At 41.8% G+C, this 25,450-nt stretch overlaps 2 protein-coding genes across 4 annotated transcripts in view; one reads left to right on the plus strand and one right to left on the minus strand.

Annotated features, from left to right (window-relative positions):
• The window catches only part of coq8b (coenzyme Q8B), a 39,843-nt gene that overhangs the window by 13,801 nt on the left and 592 nt on the right, over window positions 1–25,450 (plus strand). For both annotated transcript variants that reach the window (XM_062068000.1, XM_062068001.1), the window contains exons 8-16: window positions 1,330–1,415; window positions 1,531–1,671; window positions 1,757–1,838; window positions 2,016–2,109; window positions 2,618–2,759; window positions 6,065–6,172; window positions 10,662–10,727; window positions 10,799–10,885; window positions 24,591–25,450. The exon at window positions 24,591–25,450 is cut by the window's right edge and continues 592 nt beyond it. In XM_062068000.1, coding sequence (XP_061923984.1) covers window positions 1,330–1,415; window positions 1,531–1,671; window positions 1,757–1,838; window positions 2,016–2,109; window positions 2,618–2,759; window positions 6,065–6,172; window positions 10,662–10,727; window positions 10,799–10,885; window positions 24,591–24,896 — 1,112 coding nt within the window. In that variant the 3' untranslated portion in view covers window positions 24,897–25,450. The remainder of the gene's footprint in view (window positions 1–1,329; window positions 1,416–1,530; window positions 1,672–1,756; window positions 1,839–2,015; window positions 2,110–2,617; window positions 2,760–6,064; window positions 6,173–10,661; window positions 10,728–10,798; window positions 10,886–24,590) is intronic.
• On the minus strand, window positions 13,012–19,768 carry LOC133663497 (uncharacterized). Of its 2 annotated transcripts, XM_062067991.1 has the most exons (5): window positions 19,252–19,768; window positions 19,066–19,197; window positions 17,773–17,944; window positions 17,466–17,618; window positions 13,012–17,170 (listed from the first exon to the last, which is right to left on the minus strand). In XM_062067991.1, the coding sequence occupies exons 1-5, from the start codon at window positions 19,616–19,618 to the stop codon at window positions 13,180–13,182; spliced, it is 4,815 nt and encodes a 1,604-aa protein (XP_061923975.1). In that variant the 5' UTR covers window positions 19,619–19,768; the 3' UTR covers window positions 13,012–13,179. The 2 variants fall into 2 exon arrangements, with proteins under 2 accessions (XP_061923975.1, XP_061923974.1); XM_062067990.1 differs by having other exon boundaries at window positions 19,066–19,768.

The raw sequence follows: 25,450 nt of genomic DNA on the forward strand, positions 1-25,450 counted from the left end.
CGAAAAAGAAGAAGCTTACTGTCTACATCATCGGACTACAATTATGGCGGACTCGCGCAAATCACTTTGGGTACATTTATACTATATAAGGATAATCCACTGACGTCACAGATCAGAAAACTTCACAAGTCAGAAAACTTCACAAGTCAGAGCAAATTCCACACGACTCGTTTGGTGGAAATATGAGGGAAGGCGAGATTGTTTTATAAACACTTATGGTTGGATTTCACATTTTCGGGACTTGCGCAGATCGTAAATACACAAAAACAAGTACCAATAGGTAAGAAAAGTTGATTCTGTCTAATAAGGGCCCCTTTAAGGTTTTACGATTCTGCAAAAAAATGTAAATCATGATTTTCTTGCTTAGATTTGATTTAGAATTTTCTTGGATTGTAGCTGAGATAGGCTCCAGCGCCCCCCGCTGGAATAAGCGGTAGAAAATGGATGGATGGATGGATATTTATTTTATTTATAACAATCTACAAGGTTAATATAGCTCGCTTCTCTTTCTTCCCCTCCATTTGTCTGATTTCTTTTGTATCTCTCGTTATCATTACAACAGTATTGTTGCATTTGAACGACTGTATTGTTGATAATAGAGGTAAATTATTGGTGTTATTCATTATCAATAGCGCTATTTCTATTGGTATTTATTGCTCCATTTGTAGTGTTATAATGCTCATTGTCATTTCTGTATTACTATTTATTTCACTAACTGCTTCTTTGCTATCACATTTACCATCATATTTGTACATATTGTGTTTGCTGATGTTGCTCTATTGTTGTTGTTTTTGTTGTGTTTGCTGTTGTTGTTTTGGTCTCTCTGTCTTATCCCCCTCTTGTCCCCACAATTTCCCCCTCTGTCTTCCTTTTTTTCTCTTTCCATCCCCTCCTGCTCCGGCCCGGCTGCACCAAATGATAATATAAATACATTGAATAAAGTCAAATACAAATAAGGCAACAAGAGAAGTATCCCACACTTCTCTTTTGTAAAGTAAATTTGTACAGCCGATATGGGCATCTACATCAACTGTATGATTTGCCTAAGAAGCTGGACAGTACAAAAAAAAAAAAAAGCTTATTTATTTTACACACACATGCACACACACTTGGCATGTTTGGGGCTATGTGAGTATTCATACACTTATTTTTATTATGGGCCTGCTGCAATGCAGTAATATAGTAAGTAGGGGGTCCCCGCTCCCTCTCTGAATCTGTTTAGAGGTCTTTGGAATGGAAAACGTTAAAGGGTCGTACATTCGTGTCGCCGCTGTAAAAGCATGCTTATTCTACTCCAGCTAACAGACTTGTATGTTTTTCCTGCCACAGACAACTCCTTCATCAACCCCCAGTTGCAGAAGATCTTCGAAAGGGTCCGACAGAGCGCAGACTTCATGCCAACCTGGCAAATGACTGTAAGCGGTGATTTTAGTTGTTTGCAATTGTCTATTTTGATATTATTACCTCGAATCAACATTCTTCTCTCCTATCTTTTTCCTGCTAAAATATGTGTAATCATGGATTTCGTAGAACGTACTAGAGCAAGATCTGGGTACAGGCTGGAGAGACAAGCTGTCGTCCTTTGAGGACAAACCGTTTGCCGCCGCTTCCATTGGCCAGGTACATCTTGGGGTTTTAAAAGATGGCAGAGAAATTGCCATGAAGATCCAGGTAGGACTGAATTTTAACACCCATTCTTCATCTTGTCTTTCTCGCCTCTCTGCATTTATTTGTGTTCTTCTTGTGTTTATGTCAGTACCCTGGAGTGGCAGAAAGTATCCACAGTGACATAAACAACATGATGTCTGTACTAAAGATGAGTGCTGTGCTACCAGAAGGTAACAATAGGGTTATTTTTACAGTTTTGAATATGAGTGAACTTTTTGAATCATGCTTTTGACTTACTGCTACAAAGCCAAAATGTTTTTCATACTGGCAATTTTAGCTTAGACCACAAGGTGGTGCTCCAGTTTAAAAAAAACCCACTGACATTAGTTGTTATTTTGTTTCATCAGGCCTTTTTGCAGACAGCAGCTTGGAGGTTCTTCAGAGAGAATTAGAATGGGAGTGCAACTATGAGAGAGAAGCTGAGTGTGCCAAGAAATTCAGGTAGGTTAATGTATTAGATTATTGGCCGATACAGGATGTCGAGTCCAAACCAAAATTTATTGCAATGAGTATTGGATTTATTCACATTGCACCAATATTGTGTGCCTATTCAACGTGTATCTCTGAAATACTGCGGAACCTCGATTTACTTTATTGGTTATTTAACAGGGTTTGTAAATAGAAAAACAATTGTATGTGGAAGCCAATGTCCCCAACAGTTGTATGTAATTACCGGTAAGTAAGGAACTAATTAAAATGTTATCTTGATATTGTTAAACTGTCAATAGCACTCACGATAAGTAAATTACATAATTAACAGCTAATACATATGTATTGGCCGATCTCACTAATGGTGGATTGGCATCGAAATTGGCAGCATAAAAAAAATGGCAGCCTGAAACCCTGATTGGAACTCTCCTTGTTTTTTTGGCCTTGGCAGAGGTACTGTATATTATGCACTGTGCACTTAATATTTTTGTAATAATGATGATGTATTTGTGTCCTTCAGGTTACTGCTGGAGGGAGACGAGTTTTTCCAGGTTCCTGAGGTGGTGGACGAGTTGTCGGGACTCAGAGTGTTAGCAATGGAGCTTGTCCAGGGAGTTCCTTTAGACCGCTGTGTGGACTTGGACCAGGACACCAGGAACCAGGTTTGATTACAACTTTTTTTCGCAAATAAAACGCAGACATCGCAGCAAAACAGCTTTATTCCATTGTTACAGCAAATCTGTCACATGTACCGTTTTTTTCATAGGGCGCCTCGGATTATAAGGCGCATTAAAGGGGTCATATTATGATTTCTTTCTACATTTAAAACTATTCCTTGTGGTCTACATAACATGTAATGGTGGTTCTTTGGTCAAAATGTTGCATTGATTATGTTTTACAGATCATCTGTAAGCCACTTTCTTACCGTCTCTTGAGGAAGCGCCGTTTTGTGGGCGGTCTTATTTACGTTCCTCCACTTTGACAGCGTTTTCTCCCCGTCATTTTTGCTGTACTGGTAGTTTTTAGTGCTTCTACAGCAAGTCTACAGACATATAAGTTAGAATTGTCCATCCATCCATCTTCTTCCGTTTATCCGAGGTCGGGTCGCGGGGGCAGCAGCCTAAGCAGGGAAGCCCAGACTTTCCTCTCCCCAGCCACTTCGTCCAGCTCTTCCCGGGGGATCCCGAGGCGTTCCCAGGCCAGGCGGGAGACATAGTCTTCCCAACGTGTCCTGGGTCTTCCCCGTGGCCTCCTACCGGTCGGACATGCCCTGAACACCTCCCTAGGGAAGCGTTTGGGTGTCATCCTGACCAGATCCCCGAACCACCTCATCTGGCTCCTCTCGATGTGGAGTAGCAGCGGCTTTACTTTGAGCTCCTCCCGGATGGCAGAGCTTCTCACCCTATCTCTAAGGGAGAGCCCCGCTACCCGGCGGAGGAAACTCATTTCGGCCGCTTGTACCCGTGATCTTGTCTTTTTGGTCATAACCCAAAGCTCATGATCATAGGTGAGGATGGGAACGTAGATCGACTGGTAAATTGAGAGCTTTGCCTTCCGGCTCAGCTCCTTCTTCACCACAACGGATCGATACAGCGTCCGCATTACTGAAGACGCCGCACCGATCCGCCTGTCGATCTCACGATCCACTCTTCCCTCACTCGTGAACAAGACTCCGAGGTACTTGAACTCCTCCACTAGGGGCAGGGTCTCCTCCCCAACCCGGAGATGGCACTCCCCCCTTTTCCGGGCGAGAACCATGGACTCGGACTTGGAGGTGCTGATTCTCATCCCAGTCGCTTCACACTCGGCTGCAAACTGTATGCTACTTTATATTAGAAATGACAACAGCGCAGGATGAATGCCTCACAGCAAGATAGAGAAAAAGAATGAGCTTATTGACTTCAGAGCCGGGCTAAATTGGCGGGCGCGCGCAAATTTTTGGGACTTATGCAAATCCCAAAATCCCAAATCCCAGGAAAAAGTTTGTTTTGCATAAAATTGCAAAACCAAACGCTAGATAATGTCTCCTAATGGGTGCAATTTTGGGGTCTTTCTACACATAGTAATACCCTTATGTGGAAGCATAGTACGTCTGACTACAGTAGCCGTAACATGCCGGTGCGGCTTTGTAGCTTCCCAAAGTCGTACTAAAACTTTATATACTGTGGAGGTCTTGCTCCTCCGGGTTCTCTTGACCACCAATGACGGACATGACAGCCATGTTCATCTTTGTGAACAATGATTCGTCCGTTGTGTCCTTGGGCAAGACACTTCACCCTTGCTCCTGATGGGTGCTGGTTAGCGCCTTGCATGGCAGCTCCCGCCATCAGTGTGTGAATGTGTGTGTGAATGGGTGAATGTGGAAATACTGTCAAAGCGCTTTGAGTACCTTGAAGGTAGAAAAGCGCTATACAAGTATAACCCATTTATCATTCATTTATTTATTTTTCAATAAGGTGTCCTTCTTGTGCTTTCGCTCGTTCTCCACCATCAACAACCCCCTCTCCTTCCCGACTGCTGCCTTAACAGAGCGACAGGTGATCAGATAAACACTCACAGCTGTGTCATCTACGCACCTGTCACTAATCTCGAAGCCGGTCCTGTCACACCCCGCTTCGCTGCGGGTCCGCAGGCCACGCCCCCCCACATATACTATATAATGTTCTATATTCCACACGTATCTCTTATGTGTTACTGCCATCTACTGGTCATTCTCACCATTACACCATGTACCAAATCAAATTGCTTTGAGGTCGGTAAGCACGGCCAGAATTATTCCGTACATTGGGCGCACCAGCATATAAAGCGCACTGTCAATTTTTGAGAAGATGAAAGGATTTTGAACGCGCCTTATAGCCCGAAAAAAAACGATTCTTGATAATGTTTTTATAAAAAATATCAATCCATCAATCAATCAATGTTTATTTATATAGCCCTAAATCACAAGTGTCTCAAAGGGCTGCACAAGCCACAACGACATCCTCCGTTCAGATCCCACATCAGGGCAAGGAAAAACTCAACCCAGTGGGATGACTATGAGAAACCTTGGAGAGGACCCCCCCCCCCCCCCCCCCCCCCCCCGCCCCTCTAGGGCGACCGGTGCAATGGACGTCGAGTGGATCTAGCATAATATTGTGAGAGTCCAGTCCATAGTGGATCTAACATAATAGTGAGAGTCCAGTCCATAGTGGGGCCAGCAGGGGACCATCCCGAGCGGAGACGGGTCAGCAGCGCAGAGATGTCCCCAACTGATGCACAGGCGACCGGTCCACCCCGGGTCCCGACTCTGGACAGCCATCACTTCATCCATGGCCACCGGACCTGTGCCCACCCGTCCACGAAGGAGAGGGGGGCAGAGCAGAAAAGAAACGGCAGATCAACTGGTCTAAAAGGGGGGTCTATTTAAAGGCTAGAGTATACAAATGAGTTTTAAGATGGGACTTAAATGCTTCTACTGGGGTAGCATCTCTAACTGTTACCGGGAGGGCATTCCATAGTACAGGAGCCCGAATAGAAAACGCTCTATAGCCCGCAGACTTTTTTGGGGGCTCTGGGAATCACTGATAAGCCGGAGTTCTTTGATACTGTGGGAAGGGATTGTGGTGTTATTATGAGCACCCAAAGCTAAGACAGAATTAAATCAAATAGTTCATGTAGTAAAAATGAGGAGACAGACACGTCGTAAACAAGCGTTTTCCCCTGACTATTTCGTCTTCTGGCTCTCTTCTCTGGACTCAAACTGAACACCCTCTAAAGGAGCTTAGTTTGGGAGTTGCTTTTTTTTCTCCTCGTCCGCCCCCGTATTTACCTTTCTTTCCTACCTCTCTACAGTTAGTTGTCGAACCGTCAGTCTATCCCGTAACTGTATATTGTACGTCTACTCTTGGACGGGTTGTACTGAAAACATGTTTTGTTGTACTTTTAAGCGCAATGACAATAACGTTCTGTTCTATTCTACTCTCTTCAGATCTGCTTCAACATCCTGCAGTTGTGTCTTAGGGAGCTCTTTGAGTTCAGGTTCATGCAGACTGATCCGAACTGGGCCAACTTCTTCTACAACTCCGAGACAAACAAGGTGAGAGGCTCCGGCCCTTTTTTTGTTTTTGTTTAACACAGTAGTATGTTACATCAGTTTTTCTCACCATATGTATTTGGTACGGCCCCCCACAATTAAATAAACGCCCGGCCCATTCGCCTTCGCTTATACATACATACATTGCTTGTGGTTGGCAGTAGGGCTGCACATTTAATCAAATTTTAATCCCTATCAAAATTTTGGCTGCAACAATTAAATAAGGGTGATCGTCGACTATTTTATCATTTACAAAGCAAGCTCGAGTAACAGCTGATCGTCTTGAAGCTCCGTGAAGCGGCCATTGTGTATCATCACACCGCTCCATGACCAAGCAGATAAATATTTCCTGTTTCCATCCGGTCGCCTCATTTCACTTCAGTGGAGTCCTTGGCGTCCGTTAAAGACCGCACGCTGTTATTACGGCACCCGTGTGGAGGCCTGTTCAACATGCGGTTTTTGCTTGTCTCCCTGGAGTCGAAGGAGCAGGACTAACGGCAAGCTTCTGTGCTAAATAGTCTGAAGACACTTTTCCATTGAGTGCAAACGTCTTACCCATTGAAAATCATGCATCTGCGCATGTGCATGCATCCAGGGAATGCGTAATTGCGCATCGAAGGACTTCACAATACATACAATCGTTACACTAAATAATACTATTTTTGTATTTTTTTCATTTAATAATCACACCACAAATGAACACATGTATTATTAGTGATGTGCGGGCCACCTGCGCTTTATGGCCCTGGAAAAAAAATGGATGAAAAGTCAAAATGTAATGATACAAAATTAAATGTGGATACTAATAGTGAACAAAACACAATGAATTGTCTTTAATAAAAGGGCTAATCGTGCAACTGTAGTTGGCGGTATGCGTCTTAACGTAGCTTCTCAACACACTTCATTCCGCCTGGTCTGCCAGAGAATAAGAAGATCAGTGTCACCAACTCAGCACCTTTGTTGCTTCATTTAGAGACTATTCAGACCCTTCTAGAGACTCTTTTGAAAACTACCAGGTTTAGATAAAATAAGAGGGGGAATTGTGTGTTGTCGTTTAATGGCACAATCCGTGCAGGGTCTAGATCAGTGGTTCCTAACCTTGTTGGAGGTACCGAACCCCACCAGTTTCATATGCGCATTCACCGAACCCTTCTTCAGTGAAAAATACAATGTTTTTGTTTTTTTTCAAATTCAAGACAAAGTTATGTTTTTGGTAACACTTTAGTATGGGAAACATATTCTAAGTAACAAAGACTTAATTTAGAGTTATTTGGACACTAGGGGAACATATTCTAAGTAATAAACCTTAATTTAGAGTTATTCGGACACTAGGGGAACATATTCTAAGTAATAAAGACTTAATTTAGAGTTATTTGGTTAGGGTTAGGGTTAGAGGGTTAGGGTTATAATAAGGCCATGCCGAAGAAGGCATTAATAAGTACTTAATAATGACTAGTTAAGAGCCAGTATGTTACTAATTTGCATGTTAATAAGCAACTAATTAATGGTGAATATGTTCCCCATACTAAAGTGTTACCATGAAATAAAATTAACTGTGCATGAACATCACCTTGTTCAAACAACAAAACCAACACAGTGCATAAACTCACAACAAATTACACACCTGCAAACCAGTTAGCTGTTGCCGTATCCGTAATACTCCGATAGGGAGAAGTTTGTATTTACACGATGACTCGGGTGTGTTTTGACCTCCGCCGAACCCCTAGGCTTCGATCGAACCCAGGTTAAGAACCACTGGTCTAGATTGCCAAGATAACTTTAGTGGTGGGGGCGTGGCTAGGGTGGTGGTCACCATGACATCATCGTATATTTGCATATTCTGATTTGACAATATGATTTTCTTTAAAAAGGCTCAAAATATTTATACAGTACATACCTTTTAAAAACAATTTTGGTAACACTTTAGTATGGGGAACATATTCTAAGTAACAAATACTTAATTTAGAGTTATTTGGACACTACAGGAACATATAAGGGTTAGGGGTTACTAATAAACAATAATTCTGAGGTTATTGAGGGAAGACTCAGTTAATGGCTTACTGGTTGTATAATAAGGCCATGCAGAATAAGGCATTAATAAGTACTTAATAATGACTAATTAAGAGCCAATATGTTACTAATTTGCATGTTAATAAGCAACTAATTAATGGTGAATATGTTTCTTCATACTAAAGTGTTACCACAAATGTGTATTAATTAGTATTAACATATATTCTTTTTATATGATATTGTTTTCCTCCATCTTTTAGTTGTTGCTGCTTATTGTACAATGTACTTTGTTGAGAATCTTTCAAGTGTTTAGAGATTTTTAGGGACATTTTTGAATTAAAAACAGCTAGCAACAAATCTAGCATCATTTTCTGGTGTTATTATAGACTGTACTCGTGTTTAGAGACTACTTCTGTTCCTCGATGTCTTTGATGAAAGAGGCGAGCTCAGATGGACTTTCTCTCCTTAAAAAAATGTCACTGTCCTCTGAATATTTGCACATTTTGTAGATCTCTGTCTCCGGGTATATCTGGGATATATTAAAATATGTCTACATCGCAGACATGCTGCCTCCCCTGCAGACAATTCTGTGCGTATTGCTTACGTCATCACAACATCCTGTTTCGGCACCACTGTTCAAAGTCTTTTTTCGGCGGCCAAATTTTCAGTCACTAGTGAATAGTGCGCAAATAATAGGCTCTATACATCCATTCATACTGTAATGACCTGCTGGTGGTATTGTTTTATGTTTGTGTGGTTTTCATTTGATGTTCATTGTTCCCATTATCACAAACACACAGTTTGTGCATATAAGGTTGTTGGTGGAGAATGAGGAAGTGTTGATGTGTGTTGAGGAAAGCACGGAGACAGACGTGTGCGCACGGGACAGAATTCTGTTGGAATTGGTCCGGTTGTTTGCATAAGATTGACAATAAAAGTTAAAAATAGCATCAGGCTTTGTGTAACTTCCTCTAGAGGCTACAATACATTGTGTTACTTTAATTTATTTTCACATAAAAACACTTATTTTCAAGGTGTGGCGGTTATAATTTTGTCGTGAGGGTGCGCCATCATCAGTTACATTAAGGGGAGACACTAGCGTGCGCACTTGCATATGTGTCTCCTGCATTCTATATTGGGTTTGCTTTCAAAATATATTCCTAGTAAGTAACTTATCAAATAATGTTTATTTAGTTTGGAATATTTCCAAAATTCCCATTGAAATATACCGGAAACTTTCTGAACATTTTTTCACCCATCGCAACTAGAGATGTCCGATAATGGCTTTTTTGCCAATATTCCGATATTGTCCAACTCTTAATTACCGATTCTGATATCAACCGATTCCGATATATACAGTCTTGGAATTAACACATTATTATGCCTAATTTTGTTGTGATGCCCCGCTGGATGCATTAAACAATGTAACAAGGTTTTCCAAAATAAATCAACTCAAGTTATGGAAAAAAATGCCAACATGGCACTGCCATATTTATTATTGAAGTCACAAAGTGCATTATTTTTTTTTAACATGCCTCAAAACAGCAGCTTGGAATTTGGGACATGCTCTCCCTGAGAGAGCATGAGGAGGTTGGGTTGGGGGTTGAGGTGGCGGGGGAGGGGTAGCGGGGGTTGTATATTGTAGCGTCCCGGAAGAGTTAGTGCTGCAAGGGGTTCTGGGTATTTGTTCTGTTGTGTTTATGTTGTGTTACGGTGCGGATGTTCTTCCAAAATGTGTTTGTCATTCTTGTTTGGTGTGGGTTCACAGTGTGGCGCATATTTGTAACAGTGTTAAAGTTGTTTATACGGCCACCCTCAGTGTGACCTGTATGGCTGTTGACTAAAAATGCCTTGCATTCACTTGTGTGTGTGAAAAGCCGTAGATATTATGTGACTGGGCCAGCACGCAAAGGCAGTGCCTTTAAGGTTATTTGGCGTTCTGTACTTCTCCCTACGCCCGTGTACCACTCCGTACAGCCGCGTTTTTATAAAGTCATACATTTTACTTTTTGAAACCGATACCGATAATTTCCGATATTACATTTTAAAGCATTTATCGGCCGATAATATCGGACTGCCGATATTATCGGACATCTCTAATCTCAACCCTACTAGCAACAAATCTAGTGTGTTCTTGGAGACTTTTGGAGACATATTGCTCTTCTCAACGAGTAGCGTGTGTTGTTGTGGGGCCCTTCCCATATTTTAAAACACTCACAGGTTGCTCCCCCTTGTTTGTCAAATTTAAAAAAAACTCCAAAAAAGAAGAAACAGAAAAAAGTACATTGGTAGTTCTAAACATATGTTTTTCTTTTAATGTTTTTATTCACATTTAGTCTCTTCCACATCGTTATTCCTCTCCTATCATTTAGCGACTCCGACACCGCGCAGCCCACCACCACAAATAGATTGCTGTCCTGTAGGGAAACACTGTGTATACTAAATGCCAACTTGTTTGAAAAGCAGACCGTGTTTTCCATAGGTGATTCTTTTAGATTTTGGAGCGTGCAGAAGCTACCCAGAATCGTTCACAAATGACTACATAGAGGTATGAAGCGGTGTCTGAAATGTTCCATTTTGTTAAACTGTATACAATATTAACAATAATGGTGCGTTTAGGTGGTGCACGCAGCATCCATAGGTGACAGAGGCACCGTTCTTGCCAAATCCAAAGAGCTGAAGTTCCTGACAGGATTTGAGACCAAGGTAAGACATTTTACTTTCTGTTGATGTGCTCATTCAATTTTTCATAAGGTTTAGGCTCCACCTGTGTCTATTTTTAGTGCCTCTCCATTCCACTGCATGACGTCACTGTCAGATTCTATAACTCTCAATTCACCAGTTTCATATGTGCTAAAAATCCTTGTTAGCATACAGAGTAATAAAGGTCAAGGTTTATGTATTTATACGGCACACATTTAAAGCAGCCATTACTGCTCCTCAGTGCTGTACAGATAAAAAACAGAAAGGTAAGGTTTTTGGACAGTCACAGTTGAGATGACCAACAAAAAGAGTGACAAGAAGGAGGTGTCTGGTGGGGCTGCGTGTAAAGTCAAACAACCAGCCAGGAGACAACGATCCCAGCGTGGCTCGACCGATAGCGGAGGTGAGCCGGGTGGTAGCATGGAGGTGGACGCATCCGTATTGGAATCGATCAACGCGAGATTGAGCAAGCTGGATATTCTGGATGCACTACAGCAGGACATCCGTGACTTGAGAAGTAGCCTGGAATTCAGTCAGAAGGAGATTGAGGATCTAAGAAAGGATAATGTCTTTCTGAGAGGTGCGATGACTGACATGCAGAGATCTACTGAGTTTCTTACCGCGGACTATAGGCGCATTAAAGACACGCTGTTGGATATACAGTGCAGGGACATGAGAGACAATCTCATTTTCTCGGGGATCCGAGAGAGCAACGCCGATCCGGAAAAAACTGTAAGAGAGTTCATGTCGGATAAGCTCAAGCTCTCCCCGGAGGTGGTAAGAGACATAACTTTTTCCAGAGTGCACAGAATGGGCAGACCTGTGGACAACAAAGTCCGTCCCATAATAGCTCGTTTTGAGCATTTTAAGCGCAAAGAGTTGGTGAAAAGCCGAGGAAAGGAGCTGAAAGGTACCTCTCTCTGGTTAAATGACCACTTCCCGGCTGAGATCAACGATAGGAGAAAGAAACTGTCACCGATCATGAGAGAGAACCGAGCCCAGAACAAGAGAGTGGCACTAACAGTGGATAGGCTGTACATAAATGGACAGCTGTATCGGGACCCAAAGGTTACCCCCTGGCTTTTTTAGAATGGGCATTCGTGGGTGTTTTTAGTATCTTGGTTTGGCCTATGTCATGACTACTTCCAGTACTGTTATGTCCTGCACTAAGCTGGGCCTTCATAGGGGCTTGGTGTTAGCTCACGTGAATGTATGCAGCCTAAGGCTGAAACGACGCGTCGACATAGTCGACGTCATCGGTTACGTAAATACGTCGACGCTGTTTTTGTGCGTCGACGCGTCGCATATTTACGTCACGCTACCGTCATGGCGAAGCGCAAAGCAGACGATCAAAGCAGACGATGCGAGCGGTGCGAGCGAGGGGGAAAAATCACGCCAAAAGTCGTCAAAAGTGTGGAAGTATTTCAATACACAGCCTAATAATGTTGTTGTTAGACGGTGAGCTGACATGAGAAAAAGTGCCTAGAAAATGAATTTCGCTCCCACGTCTAAGCACAACTTGTTCAATGCATTTTTGCATAGATAATACCCTTCTGGACTTTGGGTTAAAAGTTCAGAACATGATACCTAGCCAAATTTTGTCACAAGCCAGAAATGTATATAGAGGTAAATCACATAAAACGAAAATCTTGTGCTGCAGTTTTGGCTTGTAAAATATGTCTTATTCATTTTGGCAACACAAAATCTTTCTCAAATATCATAAATACATATACCTAACATCTGAAACAAATATTGGTGCCTTAGTATACTCATATGTGAATTTAGATCATGAAATGTAGCAAATTTCTTAAAAAACGATTCAACTGAAGTGATTTGCCCCAGCACAATGAAGCACACACTTATTAAATTTAGCTAAAAGCTTATGTATCATACATTAAAAAAATGTCACAACCTTCTATGTAATCAAAGGTACAAAAGAAGTAACACACCGTGGCCAAAAGTGGCTTAAAATCTAGCAAAATATTACCATGCACCCCAAAACTGGAATAAGGCAAAAATGGACAAGATTAAAATAGATGCAGTAAAGGCCCAAATTGGTATAAAATATGATAAATATTTATTAAAGTAGCAAATTGTTTCACAGCATGTGTCATTTATACCCCCCCACACACACACACACACAAACACACACAAAAGACCAAAACAAATTTGAAAAAAAAGGTAATACAGACATTATTTAAGCTTTACCGTTAAAATGGCAGTGTGGCATCTCGATAATCAAACATCTTGATAAAGAAACAAAAGTGGCAAATTTTACATGGTGACATGGTGCGTAATTACTCATCAATATCACTTTCATCTGTGTCATCATCCCATGCACCTCTTTCTTCTGTTTCCTTTGAAACATTTCCACAGTTCTGGCAGTGACATAAATCAGTACAAGACATTTTTGCAGACATACATGAACATCTTTCTGTTTCACATTTGCTTGTCTTGCAACCACAGTGGACTACCTGCAGCACACTATCTGGGGCAGGATTTCTAGTCATCCATCTTACTGTTAACTCCCCATCCTCAATGTACCATCCATTGCCAATGGGTGAAGGGGCACACATCATACCAGTCAGGGAATGTCGCATTACTGCTGCTTGGTAGTTTGCCCTTTTGCAGTGTTGGTGGAGGGCATCACTTGTTGGGGGAATGGACAGTTCTGGCAAAGCTGACGATGCCATACAGAATGCTTTGTATCTTGCATCGTTCACGTCTTTGGCAGATGCCTGTCCATACAGGTGGCACACATATTTGCTCAGTGTTTTGAACGTAGACTGGTCAAGGTTAAAACTGCTGCCCAGATTTGAGAACGCAGTCAGGTATTCGTCTTTCTGACAAGCAAGAGAAAATGTCTTCCTTTTGCCCTTGCCATGAAAGGCACTGGTCGAGTCACAACCTGTGAAGGTATGGATGCCAATGAGTGCAGAACAAACACTGTTGCCAAGAGCTGCTGCCACCTTAGCCACGTCTATGATCCTCGTTCTGTTGCCTACTCCCGTGAAAAAATACAAGCTACACTGTAAAGTTCTTTGAAGACTTACAGCAATCACTGCCACATCAGTGTCAGGGCTTTTGATGACAACAGTTTGATGTTCTTGTGCAGCATGCTGTGCATGTAAAAACACCCTAGTGTCACATTCCTCATGGTCACATGTCAGTTCGTGAACAGCACTGACAGTTTGTGAACCCTCTTTCACAGTAACACAGTGACACAGTTCTCCATGTGCTATGTACAAGCTGAAGTCCCTGCCCAAAATGGTGAGATCAGCATCTCGCCATGCAACAAAGAGGAATTCTGCCAGTGCTGCTTTGTTGGTCCCATTAGATAGAAACTTTTTCCACTGTGTGGGTGCCTTCTGATCCCGTCCATAGATCTGCACCTGTTGTGTACCACCCTCAGCTCTCCGTGACCGCTCTAGGTTTTTAATACTGATTTCTGGATACTGGTCAATGACAAAGTCTATCCTTGTACACTTGTGCTGCAGAGCTATCTTGACCACGTACTGGAGTAAGTTGTCAGCCAACTCTCCAAAGGTAGCTGGTTTGGAATGCATGGCTTGAATGACTGCCATGCCATCGAAGAGAATAGCTCCATCTGACGGAACTTGCTGAACTAAGCAGTCTTTGTCTTTGTTCTCCAATATATTCATCAAGGCAGATTTGTCTGTTTTAGCAAGTGACCCATCAGTACTGGCTAAGGGATATGAAACCGTTCCCAAGGAGTAGGACAGAATTTGCCTCAGGTCTACCTTTCTACTTTGACCAATAATGAGTAGCCTGGAGAAAAGTTTCTTGTCTGCACGCAGAATGACATCTTTGGCTGCTGCAGATTTTGTCTTTGTTTTTGCCTGGTCACTAAAGGTCTTCAGTTTTTGAGCCTTGATGGGGGCAAAAATGTCGACTGATTTTGTTAACAGTCTTTGGTCAATAAAGACTTTGACAGCTTCTTCCCCCCTTTCTGGTGCTGCAAGCAAATCCTTCTTGACCCCTTCAGATGCTACTGTCCCTGAGCTAAGACAAACAATGCCATCTTGGTGTAAGTCAAATGGGTTCAGCATGGAATCAATGGTGGAACTTATTCTGGTCACAGCTTCTTCATCGGCATGAATCCGTGAGCGGTCTAGATCTTTTCGCCTTCGTGTTTCTGGGGATTTTCCAGACATTGACTCACATTGTCTAGCTATGGCAGCTCGTTCATGTTGTGACAATATCCAGCGAGACACTGCAGCCCTATTTAGAGTTATTCCTGTCCAGCCACCCTTTGTCTTTGAATCTCTGTTGCATGTTTGCTCAATAGCCTGGTCACAAGCAATGGAGGCAAATCCATGGGCACTTTGACGTTGAACAGTCCACTGACCTTTCACACTGAGGTCTTTGTGACAAGAAGGGTGTGTTATAGGCAAGTTGACCATTTCCATCCAGTATGTAGGCAAATACCTAGCATAGTTTACACAATCATAAGCAAAAAACCATGCCATCATCAAGCGCACTGTTGACAGGTGAAGCTGCCAGTCTGATTCTCGTGTAGCTCTCACAAACAGAAGGAGTATTTGCACCATGTCAATGTAAGAACTCCAGAAAGCAAACGTTGGGTTTTCGGCAGTTCTCTTTTCCACAAAGAGAGCATACTTTGAACACATTTGGTCAAATTTCTGGTTTGCACACAAAACATCCACTGTTCTGTCTGGGAATGTGTCTTTGATTTCACTGATGACAGCCATGCACTCATCTCTCCCCGCTGGTGTCAAAGAGTCTAAGAATGTGCTGAATCTGGCACGTTGCAGGCTCTCATACATAAGTTTCTGTGCCCTCATGCTGCGGTTGTAATGATGACCACTGATCACACCATTGATGGAACCTGGGGCAACAACTTCAGACTCAATGAGTATGTCTTGCAGTCCTGCATCACCAAACCTTTTTCCTATAATCCCTAGGAAAGACATGCAAGTATGAAACTCACCAAGTCTAATCACAAGGCGTTTTGTCAATTCCTGGTCCTTCCAGCGGATTTGCTGAGCTTTGGCATATATAGCCTGGTCAAAAACTACCACTACATGGTCCAGTGCTAGCTGATCAGCAATTTCAACACTTCGCTTCAAAATCGTGTTAACTGTTGACATCTCCGTCGGTGAAGCCTCAATGACTGGAAGATAATACAGTGCTGACTTTGGCAGAGTGGCCCCACTTTGGAGCAGTGTATGGAAACCTGTCCAGCTTGGCACTGTGCATGCTTCAGCATCTGTGTACTTTACTGAAACATATGCCAGTTCAGTTTTGGCAGCAGATACAGTGTTCAACCTGTATGTTTCTGCATCCAATGGAACACTTCCATGGTGACTCAAGTTCTGTGGCCCGTGTCTTTTAGACTGTTGGTAGTGTTCTACGGGGTAGCTAGGAGGTGGTTTGAATGATTTAACTGCCTTCTGTAGTGGCTGTCTCTCTGTTCTCGACACAGTTTCAGTGACAGAACTTTGGAGCATAATGCCATTTGTGTGGTGAGTAGTTCCATGACCTGACAGTGTCTCCTCCCCAAAATCAATGTTGTCCCACACCAGTATTGTGGGTGCCTTCTGTGCGAATCCCTTGGGTATTTTGTTTCTACCCTCTAAAAGTTGTAGCTGAGCAAGGCTAGTGTCAAGACTGACAACTGTGTCCCGTGAAGCACAATGTCCTAACCTATTCAGCAGTGACAGAACATTTGATGAACCTGTTAAATGGCGAACAGTTAGACCAAGACACAATGACTTGGGTGTCTGCTTTCGACCTTTAGATGCCAGATACACAATGTCTTGACAAAGAGAGATAACCTTTAGATTCACATCATCAGGAACATCAACATAACAGGCTAGTGTTGGCTCTTCTGTTGCACCTATAATCCAGGCAATGAAGTTGTACAGTTCAACAGGCACAACAGATTTAGCTTCAGATACATTTAAATCCTCTGCTGTGGGAGGCCACGGGCATTTCATACCGGGAGAGTCACTTAGAAGGCGCTTCAATATCAGCCCTGCACTGTAAAGTGTCCTTGTGTTCTCCGTGGTATTCTGACCAGCTGTTGTACTAGCCGTGTGTTCACTGTCACTTTCAGCTTGGCTTTCAGCTTGGCTCACCTCAGTTGACTCGGTAGTTGATGGTGATGTGCCTGATGGCAGAGGTACCCTGTCTGCTAACGATAATGTCTCAACAAAAACCATTTCAGAGACGTTGCGCTGGGGAGGGCAGTGGAAAACCAGCTGGGGGAAATCACGGACCAACCTTCTTTTCAGTTTATCCCTCCTGAAACATAAAGTTAAAGGGAAATATGAGCACATTACACACAGACACACAGACACAGACACAGACACAGACACACACACACACACACACACACACACACACACACACACACACACACACACACACACACACACACACACACACACACACACACACACACACACACACACACACACACACATCAATGATAATCAAATTACTTTAAACATACTCTCATAGCCTTTATGGGGAGAGACTAAATCTATAAATAATAAACTTTTCAGTATGAATATTTTATTATTTTTGTTTCAGTTACCTGTAGCCTGAAGCATCAAGATCTTCGTGCTTCTTAACGGTGTCCACGAACAACTTCCTTAGCTTGTCCATTCTCAGCACCTCTTTGTCAATTATAATCCTTTGACGGATCACTTGGTCACAGAAGAGGTTGTAGCTGTCAGCAAAGGGTTGTCTGAAAACACACACACACACACACACTTAACATGTGCAAAGAGTCATGCTTTCAAAGCTGTATCTTAAGCAAAACTAAATATAAGCTGCATGTTGTTGAAATTTTTTTTACTTTTTAAATGTGAGCAAAATGACAGTACAGTGTAATTACTCACATTTCTTCATCTCTGGTTGCAGTGTGCGTTGCTGTAGACAGTGACAAGAACCTGGTGTACTGTCTGTAACAGGTCCTATGGTACCGGACCTCTATAGCAACACAGTCTTTGTCGTTGATGTGCAGAAGAATGGCAGCATCTTTCTTAATCTCAGCTGCCTTCAGCAACTGGCCTTTAAAAGAAAAATAATTAGAATAAGCTTTATTGGCAAAATCAGAGATTTACAAGTAAAAAAGTGTGTGTGTGTGTGTGTGTCTTGAGTGGGGGGTTGGAGAGGTATTTATGACCCTGTGATTTACGACTCTGTGATGTGAGCTGCTGAACTCCCAGCTAAACATTCCAAGATTCAAGATATCTATTGTCATATGCACAGATAAACAGACAGTCACACTGCACAATGAAAAGCTTATTTTGCTGGTCCCCCTTGCAAATTCACAAAATATAAATATAAATATAAACTTAAGCTAAATAAAGAATCACAGAATATAAAAATTAAACAAGAATAAACTTAAACTATATTGCACACTTACAATAAACTTACTAAAAATGTAAATGCTAAGGATGTTTAATACTAATAAATATAATAAAATAAAATAAGAAACAAAAATAAAGAAATAAGATAAAGTAAATTAAAGTGTGGATCTTACAACAGATCTATAGTGGGCATGAGTAGACAGAAGCAGTATTGCACATTCAGTTCACAGTGAAGATGATAATGGATGATATGACAATGATGATGTATAAAGTGCACTATGCATTCTTCAATTATTGTAGCAGCAGTGGAGGTGACATGAAGTCACAGCAGGGATGTGGGTAGTGGTCACAGTTCAGTCAGTTCAGGGATGAGGGGTGAGGTGTGAAGGTGTGCGGGGGGAGGGGTGGGGGTTGTGATGTGTAAATCAGTCCAGGGGTGTGTGTGTGTGTGTGTGTGTGTGTGGGGGGGAGAGAGAGATTGGGGCTGTGGTGTGAAGGTATATGGGGGGATGGGTGGGGCTTCCTTTTCTAGGCCAGTGGTTCTCAAACTTTTAAATTCCAAGGTCTCCCCTTAACTCTGACAGTGTATAAATGGTCCATTTGGTTATTACAAAGTAACAACACATTCTTTCAATCCTACGCTATGTACTGTAACATTATTACTATAGATTCACACACGTGTGTGTGTGTGTGTGTGTGTGTGTGTGTGTGTGTGTGTGTGTGTGTGTGTGTGTGTGTGTGTGTGTGTGTGTGTGTGTGTGTGTGTGTGTGTGTGTGTGTGTGTGTGTGTGTGTGTGTGTGTGTGTGTGTGTCACATACCTGCCGACACGGTTTCTGCTTGTGTGAGTTGATCCCTCTGGCGTTTTCCTCCCACACGAGTGTACTTTTCCACTTTTTGACAAATTATACAGATGGCTGGCAGGACGGGGCCGGCAGAAGCAACGGGCAAACCTGAACGAGATCGAAGTTTCTTTCGGGGAGTTTCAGACGTGCCTGCTGACTGACCTGCGGCTGCAGATGGTTCTCCCACCGCCCGTGCGGTCCTTTTCTCGGCATAAAACAATGCAGATTTATCTGTAAAACGTCGGTAGCATGTTGCGTGAAACCCAGCGTCGTCAGGAATAGCGTCAAAATCTACATCCGAGCAATGTTTATAGATTTCTGCCAGATGCTTGTTCTGGTCTTGCAGACAAAGCCACTGTTTTAAATAGTTTCTGTATGTGTCCCACCGTGTCCGAGTGAAGTGCTGGACGTCCTCATTGTTCACAGATGAAAGATGCATATAGCATCTTTTATTTTCCTCTTTACGCACTTTTTTTCTAACTTTTGAGGTCTTTCGTTCCTCTTCACTCTCGGATGTTGTCGTCGCCATAGCAGGTATGTTGTTAGAATAAAGCTGCTACCTGATTGGTCCATGTGACCAAAACCGCGCCACTCCCCACTAGATATCACTGCGCCTCACTGAAAAATAGTACCGGCTTTCAACACCGATTACACAAAATGGGCTAGGTGTCAATTTCCGAACTTTTGGTATCTTACTTACTACCAGTAAATCTATTTTATGAAGTAAAAATGATGTTGTGCCGTTGGTGTGGGAGCGAAACTGAACGATATGAGCCTTGACCACAGGCACTATGTATGCACACTGTGTTGAGCGTAAATGGCCTATCATAGCAGCACAACGGCTATGAACGAACATTTGAAAAGAAAACCATCAACTAGTCAATCGTCCGCGTGAGCATACGTTGTCATCATTACACAAAAACATGAATGTGTCATTTGTATCTGCTAGGGGTGTAACGGTACGTGTTTTGTATTGAACCGTTTCGGTACGGGGCTTTCGGTTCGGTACGCGGGTGTACCGAACGAGTTTCTAAGCTAAAGCTTACTTTAGCTGCTAAAGTCTTAACAAGCTGCTTCGCTCCTTCTGTCTCTGTCTCAGCACGCAGCATTGTCCCACCCACACAACCATCTGATTGGTACACACGCAGCATTGTCCCACCCACACAACCATCTGATTGGTACACACGAAGCATTATCAGCCAATCAGCAGTGCGTATTCAGAGCGTTAGCAGCCAATCAGCAGTGCGTATTCAGAGCGCATGTAGTCAGCGCTTCAGCGTGGAGCAGATAGGTGTTTAGCAGGTGAGCATCAGGCAGCGGACTCTCCCCAAATGATAATAAACACCTCCCAGTCAACTACTAGTAACATCACTATGAGCCCGTTGACCTTCTAGAAACTTAAACTGCAGCTCAGCTCACTCGCAGTCCTGGCTTGAGGTGAAGGCTAATTACCTCTCAGTTCCAGCCACATCGACCCCTTCTGAGCGCCTATTTTCAGCTGCTGGGAATATTGTAAACAAGAAAAGAACCAGAGCATGTAGACATGCTAACCTTTCTTCATTACAACTGTTAGTCACTCACTGGAATGAGTAGAATTGGTTATTGTGTACTGTGTTGGACTGGATGTTTATTTTGCACATTTTAAAAGCAATACTTAATGTTTACAGTGCTCCAGAATATTTAGATTGGCACTTTTTTGTATTGGATGTTTATCTTTATTTTAGCACATTTTAAAGCAAAATAAGCAATACTTTTACTTTTGAAATGCTTATACTATTGCAGAATATTAAGATTTGCACTGGATGTTGACTTTTATATTTGCACATTAAAAAGCAAATAAGCTACTTTTAATTTTGTTAAATGTTAAAAGTTTTAAATGTTTACATTGTTACAGAATATTTAGTCATGTTGTTGTCAATGTTGACTGAGTGGCCATACTTCTTTTTTTTTGTAAATAAAAGCCATGCCTTTTGAAAAAACTGGCCTACATAAAATTTTTCATCTTCATTTTGAATAAAAAAATAATCGTTAAAAGGAAAAATAATCTAGATGAATCGAAAAAAATAATCTATAAATTAACCGATTAATCGAAAAAAATAATCTATAGATTAATCGATAGAAAAATAATCGTTAGCTGCAGCCTTAATGCAGCCTGCGTAATAAGTATCAGGAAGTACAGTGTATTATCAAAGATCATTTTATTAATATCTTTGCCATTTCTGAGACCCACCTTGATTATTCCTTTTCTGATTCAATTGTAGCCATTGAAGGGTTCTCAATAGGCATCAAATTCCAAATGAGCTAATATTTGCAAAAAATAACAAAGTTTTCCAGTTCGAACATTAAATATCTTGTCTTTGCAGTCTATTCAATTGAATATAAATTGATAAGGATTTGCAAATCACTGTATTCTGTTTTTATTTACGATTTACACAACGTGCCAACTTCACTGGTTTTGGGTTTTGTAGATTGTATATTTATTATTTTATGATATCGGCGTCTATAAAATTAAAATGAGCAAAATACGTAATAACATGTTATTATGAATGTTACAAAATTACATATATACTTACAGCATGTATATAAAATGTTGATGGAGGTGTTTCGGATGGCTCGGTTGGTGGAGCGGCCGTCCCAGCTACTTGAGGGTTCCAGGTTCGAGCCCCGCTTCCACCATCCTAGTCACTGCCGTTGTGTCCTTGGGCAAGATACTTAACCCACCTGCTCCCAGAGCCACCCACACTGGTTTAAATGTAAGTTAGATAATGGGTTTCACTATGTAAATCGCTTAGAGTCACTAGAGAAAAGAGCTATATAAATATAATTCACTTCACTTTTAGAGCGCTGTATAGGCGGAATAGAGCGACTCCTATTAGCTCCATTGTTTGCTGACCTTGACAAAATGTATACTGTTATACACTCAAAAATATGAATGTGGCACTTTGGTTTTTGCTCCCATTGTTCATGATCTAAAATGCCTATACTTCTCAAATCTTGCTGACAAACTAGTCTAAATGTGTGTTAGAGAGCACTTCTCCTTCGCTGCGATAATCCATCAACCTCACAGGTGTGGCATATCAAAATGCTGATTAGGAAGTATGATAATTGCACAGATGTGGGCCAAATGTGCTGTTTATACTGCAATGTGAGGGTTGTACTCACTATTCACTTTATGAAGTACTGGATCCATCTCACAATGCAAATTTATCCTGAATGTTCTTTATTTAATATTATTTACAAGAAGGGTATACTGTAAACAAATCTCTATGTATTTAAGTGAATGACAAATCTTGCATCTTTTATCTTAATAAATTATGGTAGCACTGCAATGAATAATTGATTAAATATATTATTGATTTATATTCTGTAGCTTCAATTAATAGTTGATCAAGTGTTACTAATAAAAATGTATTATTTCTGGCGAGCGTCCAACTCTATTCAGCGGCCCATGAACGCACGGTAAAAACACATCCATCTCGTATTCATATTCGTATAGGAGTATGCTCCTCTGTTCTACAAACCCCAAAACCAGTGAAGTTGTGTAAATCCTAAATAAAAACAGAATACAATGATTTGCAAATCATTTTCAACCTATATTCAATTGAATAGACTGCAAAGACAAGATACTTAATGTTCAAACAGGACTTTATTTTTTGCTAATATTAGCTCATTTGCCTGCAACATGTTTCAAAAAAGCTGGCACAAGTGGCAAAAAAGACTGAGAAAGTTGAGGAATGCTCATCAAACACTTATTTGGAACATCCCACAGGTGAACAGGCTAATTGGGAACAGGTGGGTGCCATGAGTGGGTATAAAAGCAGCTTCCATGAAATGCTCAGTCATTCACAAACAAGGATGGGGCGAGGGTCACCACTTTGTAAACAAATGCGTGAGCAAATTGTCGAACAGTTTAAGAACAACATTTCTCAACCAGCTATTGCAAGGAATTTAGGGATTTCACCATCTACGGTCCGTAATATCATCAAAAGGTCCAGAGAATCTGGAGAAATCGCTGCAAGTAACATTGAATGTCCATCACCTTGGATCCCTCAGGTGGTACTGCATCAAAAAGTGACATCAGTGTGTAAAGGATATCACCACATGGGCTCAGGAACACTTCAGAAAACCACTGTCATTAACTACAGCTCGTTGCGTAAGTGCACGTTAAAACTACTATGCAAAGCGAAAGCCATTTATCAACAACACTCAGAATTGCTGCTGGCTTCGCTGGGCCCGAGCTCATCTAAGATGGACTGATGCAAAGTGGAAAAGTGTTCTGTGGTCTGACAAGTCCACATTTCAAATTATTTTTGGAAACTGTGGACGTCGTGTCCTCTGGAACAAAGGAAATTAACCATCCGGATTGTTGTAGGCGCAAAGTTCAAAAGCCAGCATCGGTGATGGTATGGGGGTGTATTAGTACCCAAGGCATTGGTAACTTACACATCTGTGAAGGCGCCATTAATGCTGAAAGGTACATAGAGTTTTTGGAGCAACATATGTTGCCATCCAAGCAACGTTATCATGGACGCCCCTGCTTATTTCAGCAAGACAATGCCAAGCCATGTGTTACAACAGCGTGGCTTCATAGTAAAAAAGTGTGGGTACTAGACTGGCCGGCCTGTGGTCCAGACTTGTTTCCCATTGAAAATGTGTGGCGCATTATGAAGCCTAAAATACCACAATGGAGACCCCGGACTGTTGAACAACTTAAGCTGTACATCTAGCAAAAATGGGAAATAATTTCTCCTGAAAAGCTTCAAAAATTGGTCTCCTCAATTCCCAAATGTTTACTGAGTGTAGTTAAAAGGAGAGGCCATGTAACACAGTGGTAAAAATGCCTCTGTGCCAACTTTTTTGCAATGTGTTGCTGCCATTAAATTCTAAGTTAATGATTATTTGCAAAAAAAAATTAACTTTCTCAGTTTGAACATTAAATATCTTGTCTTTGCAGCCTATTCAATTGACTATAAGTTGAAAAGGATTTTCAAATCATTGTATTCTGTTTTTATTTACCATTTACACAACGTGCCAACTTCACTGGTTTTGGGTTTTGTACAAGAGCACAGCTAGTAGGTTCAATGTGCAAAATTGAATATCTTAGTTGCTCAGACAGTAATGTGTTTATAAAGGTTTAGATTGGGGTATGTTTCTTAATGGGAAAGAGGTTAATGCCTCTTGTTTTCGTGTTAGCATTTAAGCTAGCAAGCTGGCGACAGTCGGTCCTTAAATTAATCGAGGTGCAGTTATTAATTACCAAGGTTTTTATCCCCCCCAAAAAAATGGAAATCAAAAATCGAGTTCTTAGAGAAAAAAAAAAGTGAATTTGACTAAAACCCTGTAGCCCGAGTAACTTCTTATAAACAATTGTTATGAACAAAAGTATAAAAACAACTGAAATAAATTATATTTAATTATTCAGGGCTTGTTCTCTTGATGATCCTTCACCAATATAAGCACTGTAACGTTTCATGTCGCCTTCTCTCCTCGTCTGCCGTCAGGCCTTCATGGACGCTCACGTGGAGGCTGTGATGATCCTCGGGGAAGCTTTCGCATCTCCCGAGCCGTTCGACTTCGGCACCCAGAGCACGACGCAGCGCATCCAAAGCCTGGTCCCCGTCATGCTGCGGCACCGCCTCACCCCGCCGCCCGAGGAGAGCTACTCGCTGCACCGCAAGATGGCCGGCTCCTTCCTCATCTGCTCCAAACTCAACGCCAGCATAGCGTGCAGGGACATGTTTCTGGACGTTTACAACGCCTACAACCAGAGGAGACGCGGCCAGCAGGCAGCACAGTCCAACGCCTAGGGCTCCTTCTCAGGAAAACTCAGTTTTTAATCTTATTCCACCAAGCATTCACGACTCTACACCAATATACTGTAAATACTAACGAGAGCCAATGTTGGTGATGCAGGCCGAAGCTGAGACAGGATGGACATATTAGCATTTAACATGTATATTTGTTAAACATATTATATTGCAATGACTGCTTTATTTATGCCTTTTGAATGGGGCACATAGTTGCATATACCGGTAATAGTCTTTTGTCTTGAAATGTCCTTATGTACAGCAAGTGTCAACATCTTCAGTTGTGTTGACTTCCTGTGTGACACCGACATCTGCCTCGCACTGCACAATTGTGTCTACTGTAACCTCCAAGGCCGTTGTGTTGTCGTTTTTAATGAAATGTGGGGGGAAAAAATGGATATGTCTATAAGTGAGCTTTACCGGTAAGCCAAGATCATTTTGTGTATTGATCTGTCTAAAAACAGTTAGACAGATAATCATTAAGAAGAGTTCATTATAGATTTTTGTACATTATTACACAATTGCTTTGGCTCAGCTGGCCTTGTTTTTAGCCA

Source organism: Entelurus aequoreus, linkage group LG13 (assembly GCF_033978785.1).
Source record: "Entelurus aequoreus isolate RoL-2023_Sb linkage group LG13, RoL_Eaeq_v1.1, whole genome shotgun sequence".
In the NCBI taxonomy this organism is placed as follows: Eukaryota; Metazoa; Chordata; class Actinopteri; order Syngnathiformes; family Syngnathidae; genus Entelurus; species Entelurus aequoreus.

Bases quoted from the DNA above. Each gene is read 5' to 3' on its own strand.
- LOC133663497 (XM_062067990.1), bottom strand. From the start codon at position 19,618: ATGGCGACGACAACATCCGAGAGTGAAGAGGAACGAAAGACCTCAAAA. The intron at 17,945-19,065 runs GTATGTGACACA...TTTCTTTTAAAG, and splicing joins AGCAGAAACCGTGTCGGCAG to GCCAGTTGCTGAAGGCAGCT. The intron at 17,619-17,772 runs GTGAGTAATTAC...GTGTGTTTTCAG, and splicing joins GCAACCAGAGATGAAGAAAT to ACAACCCTTTGCTGACAGCT.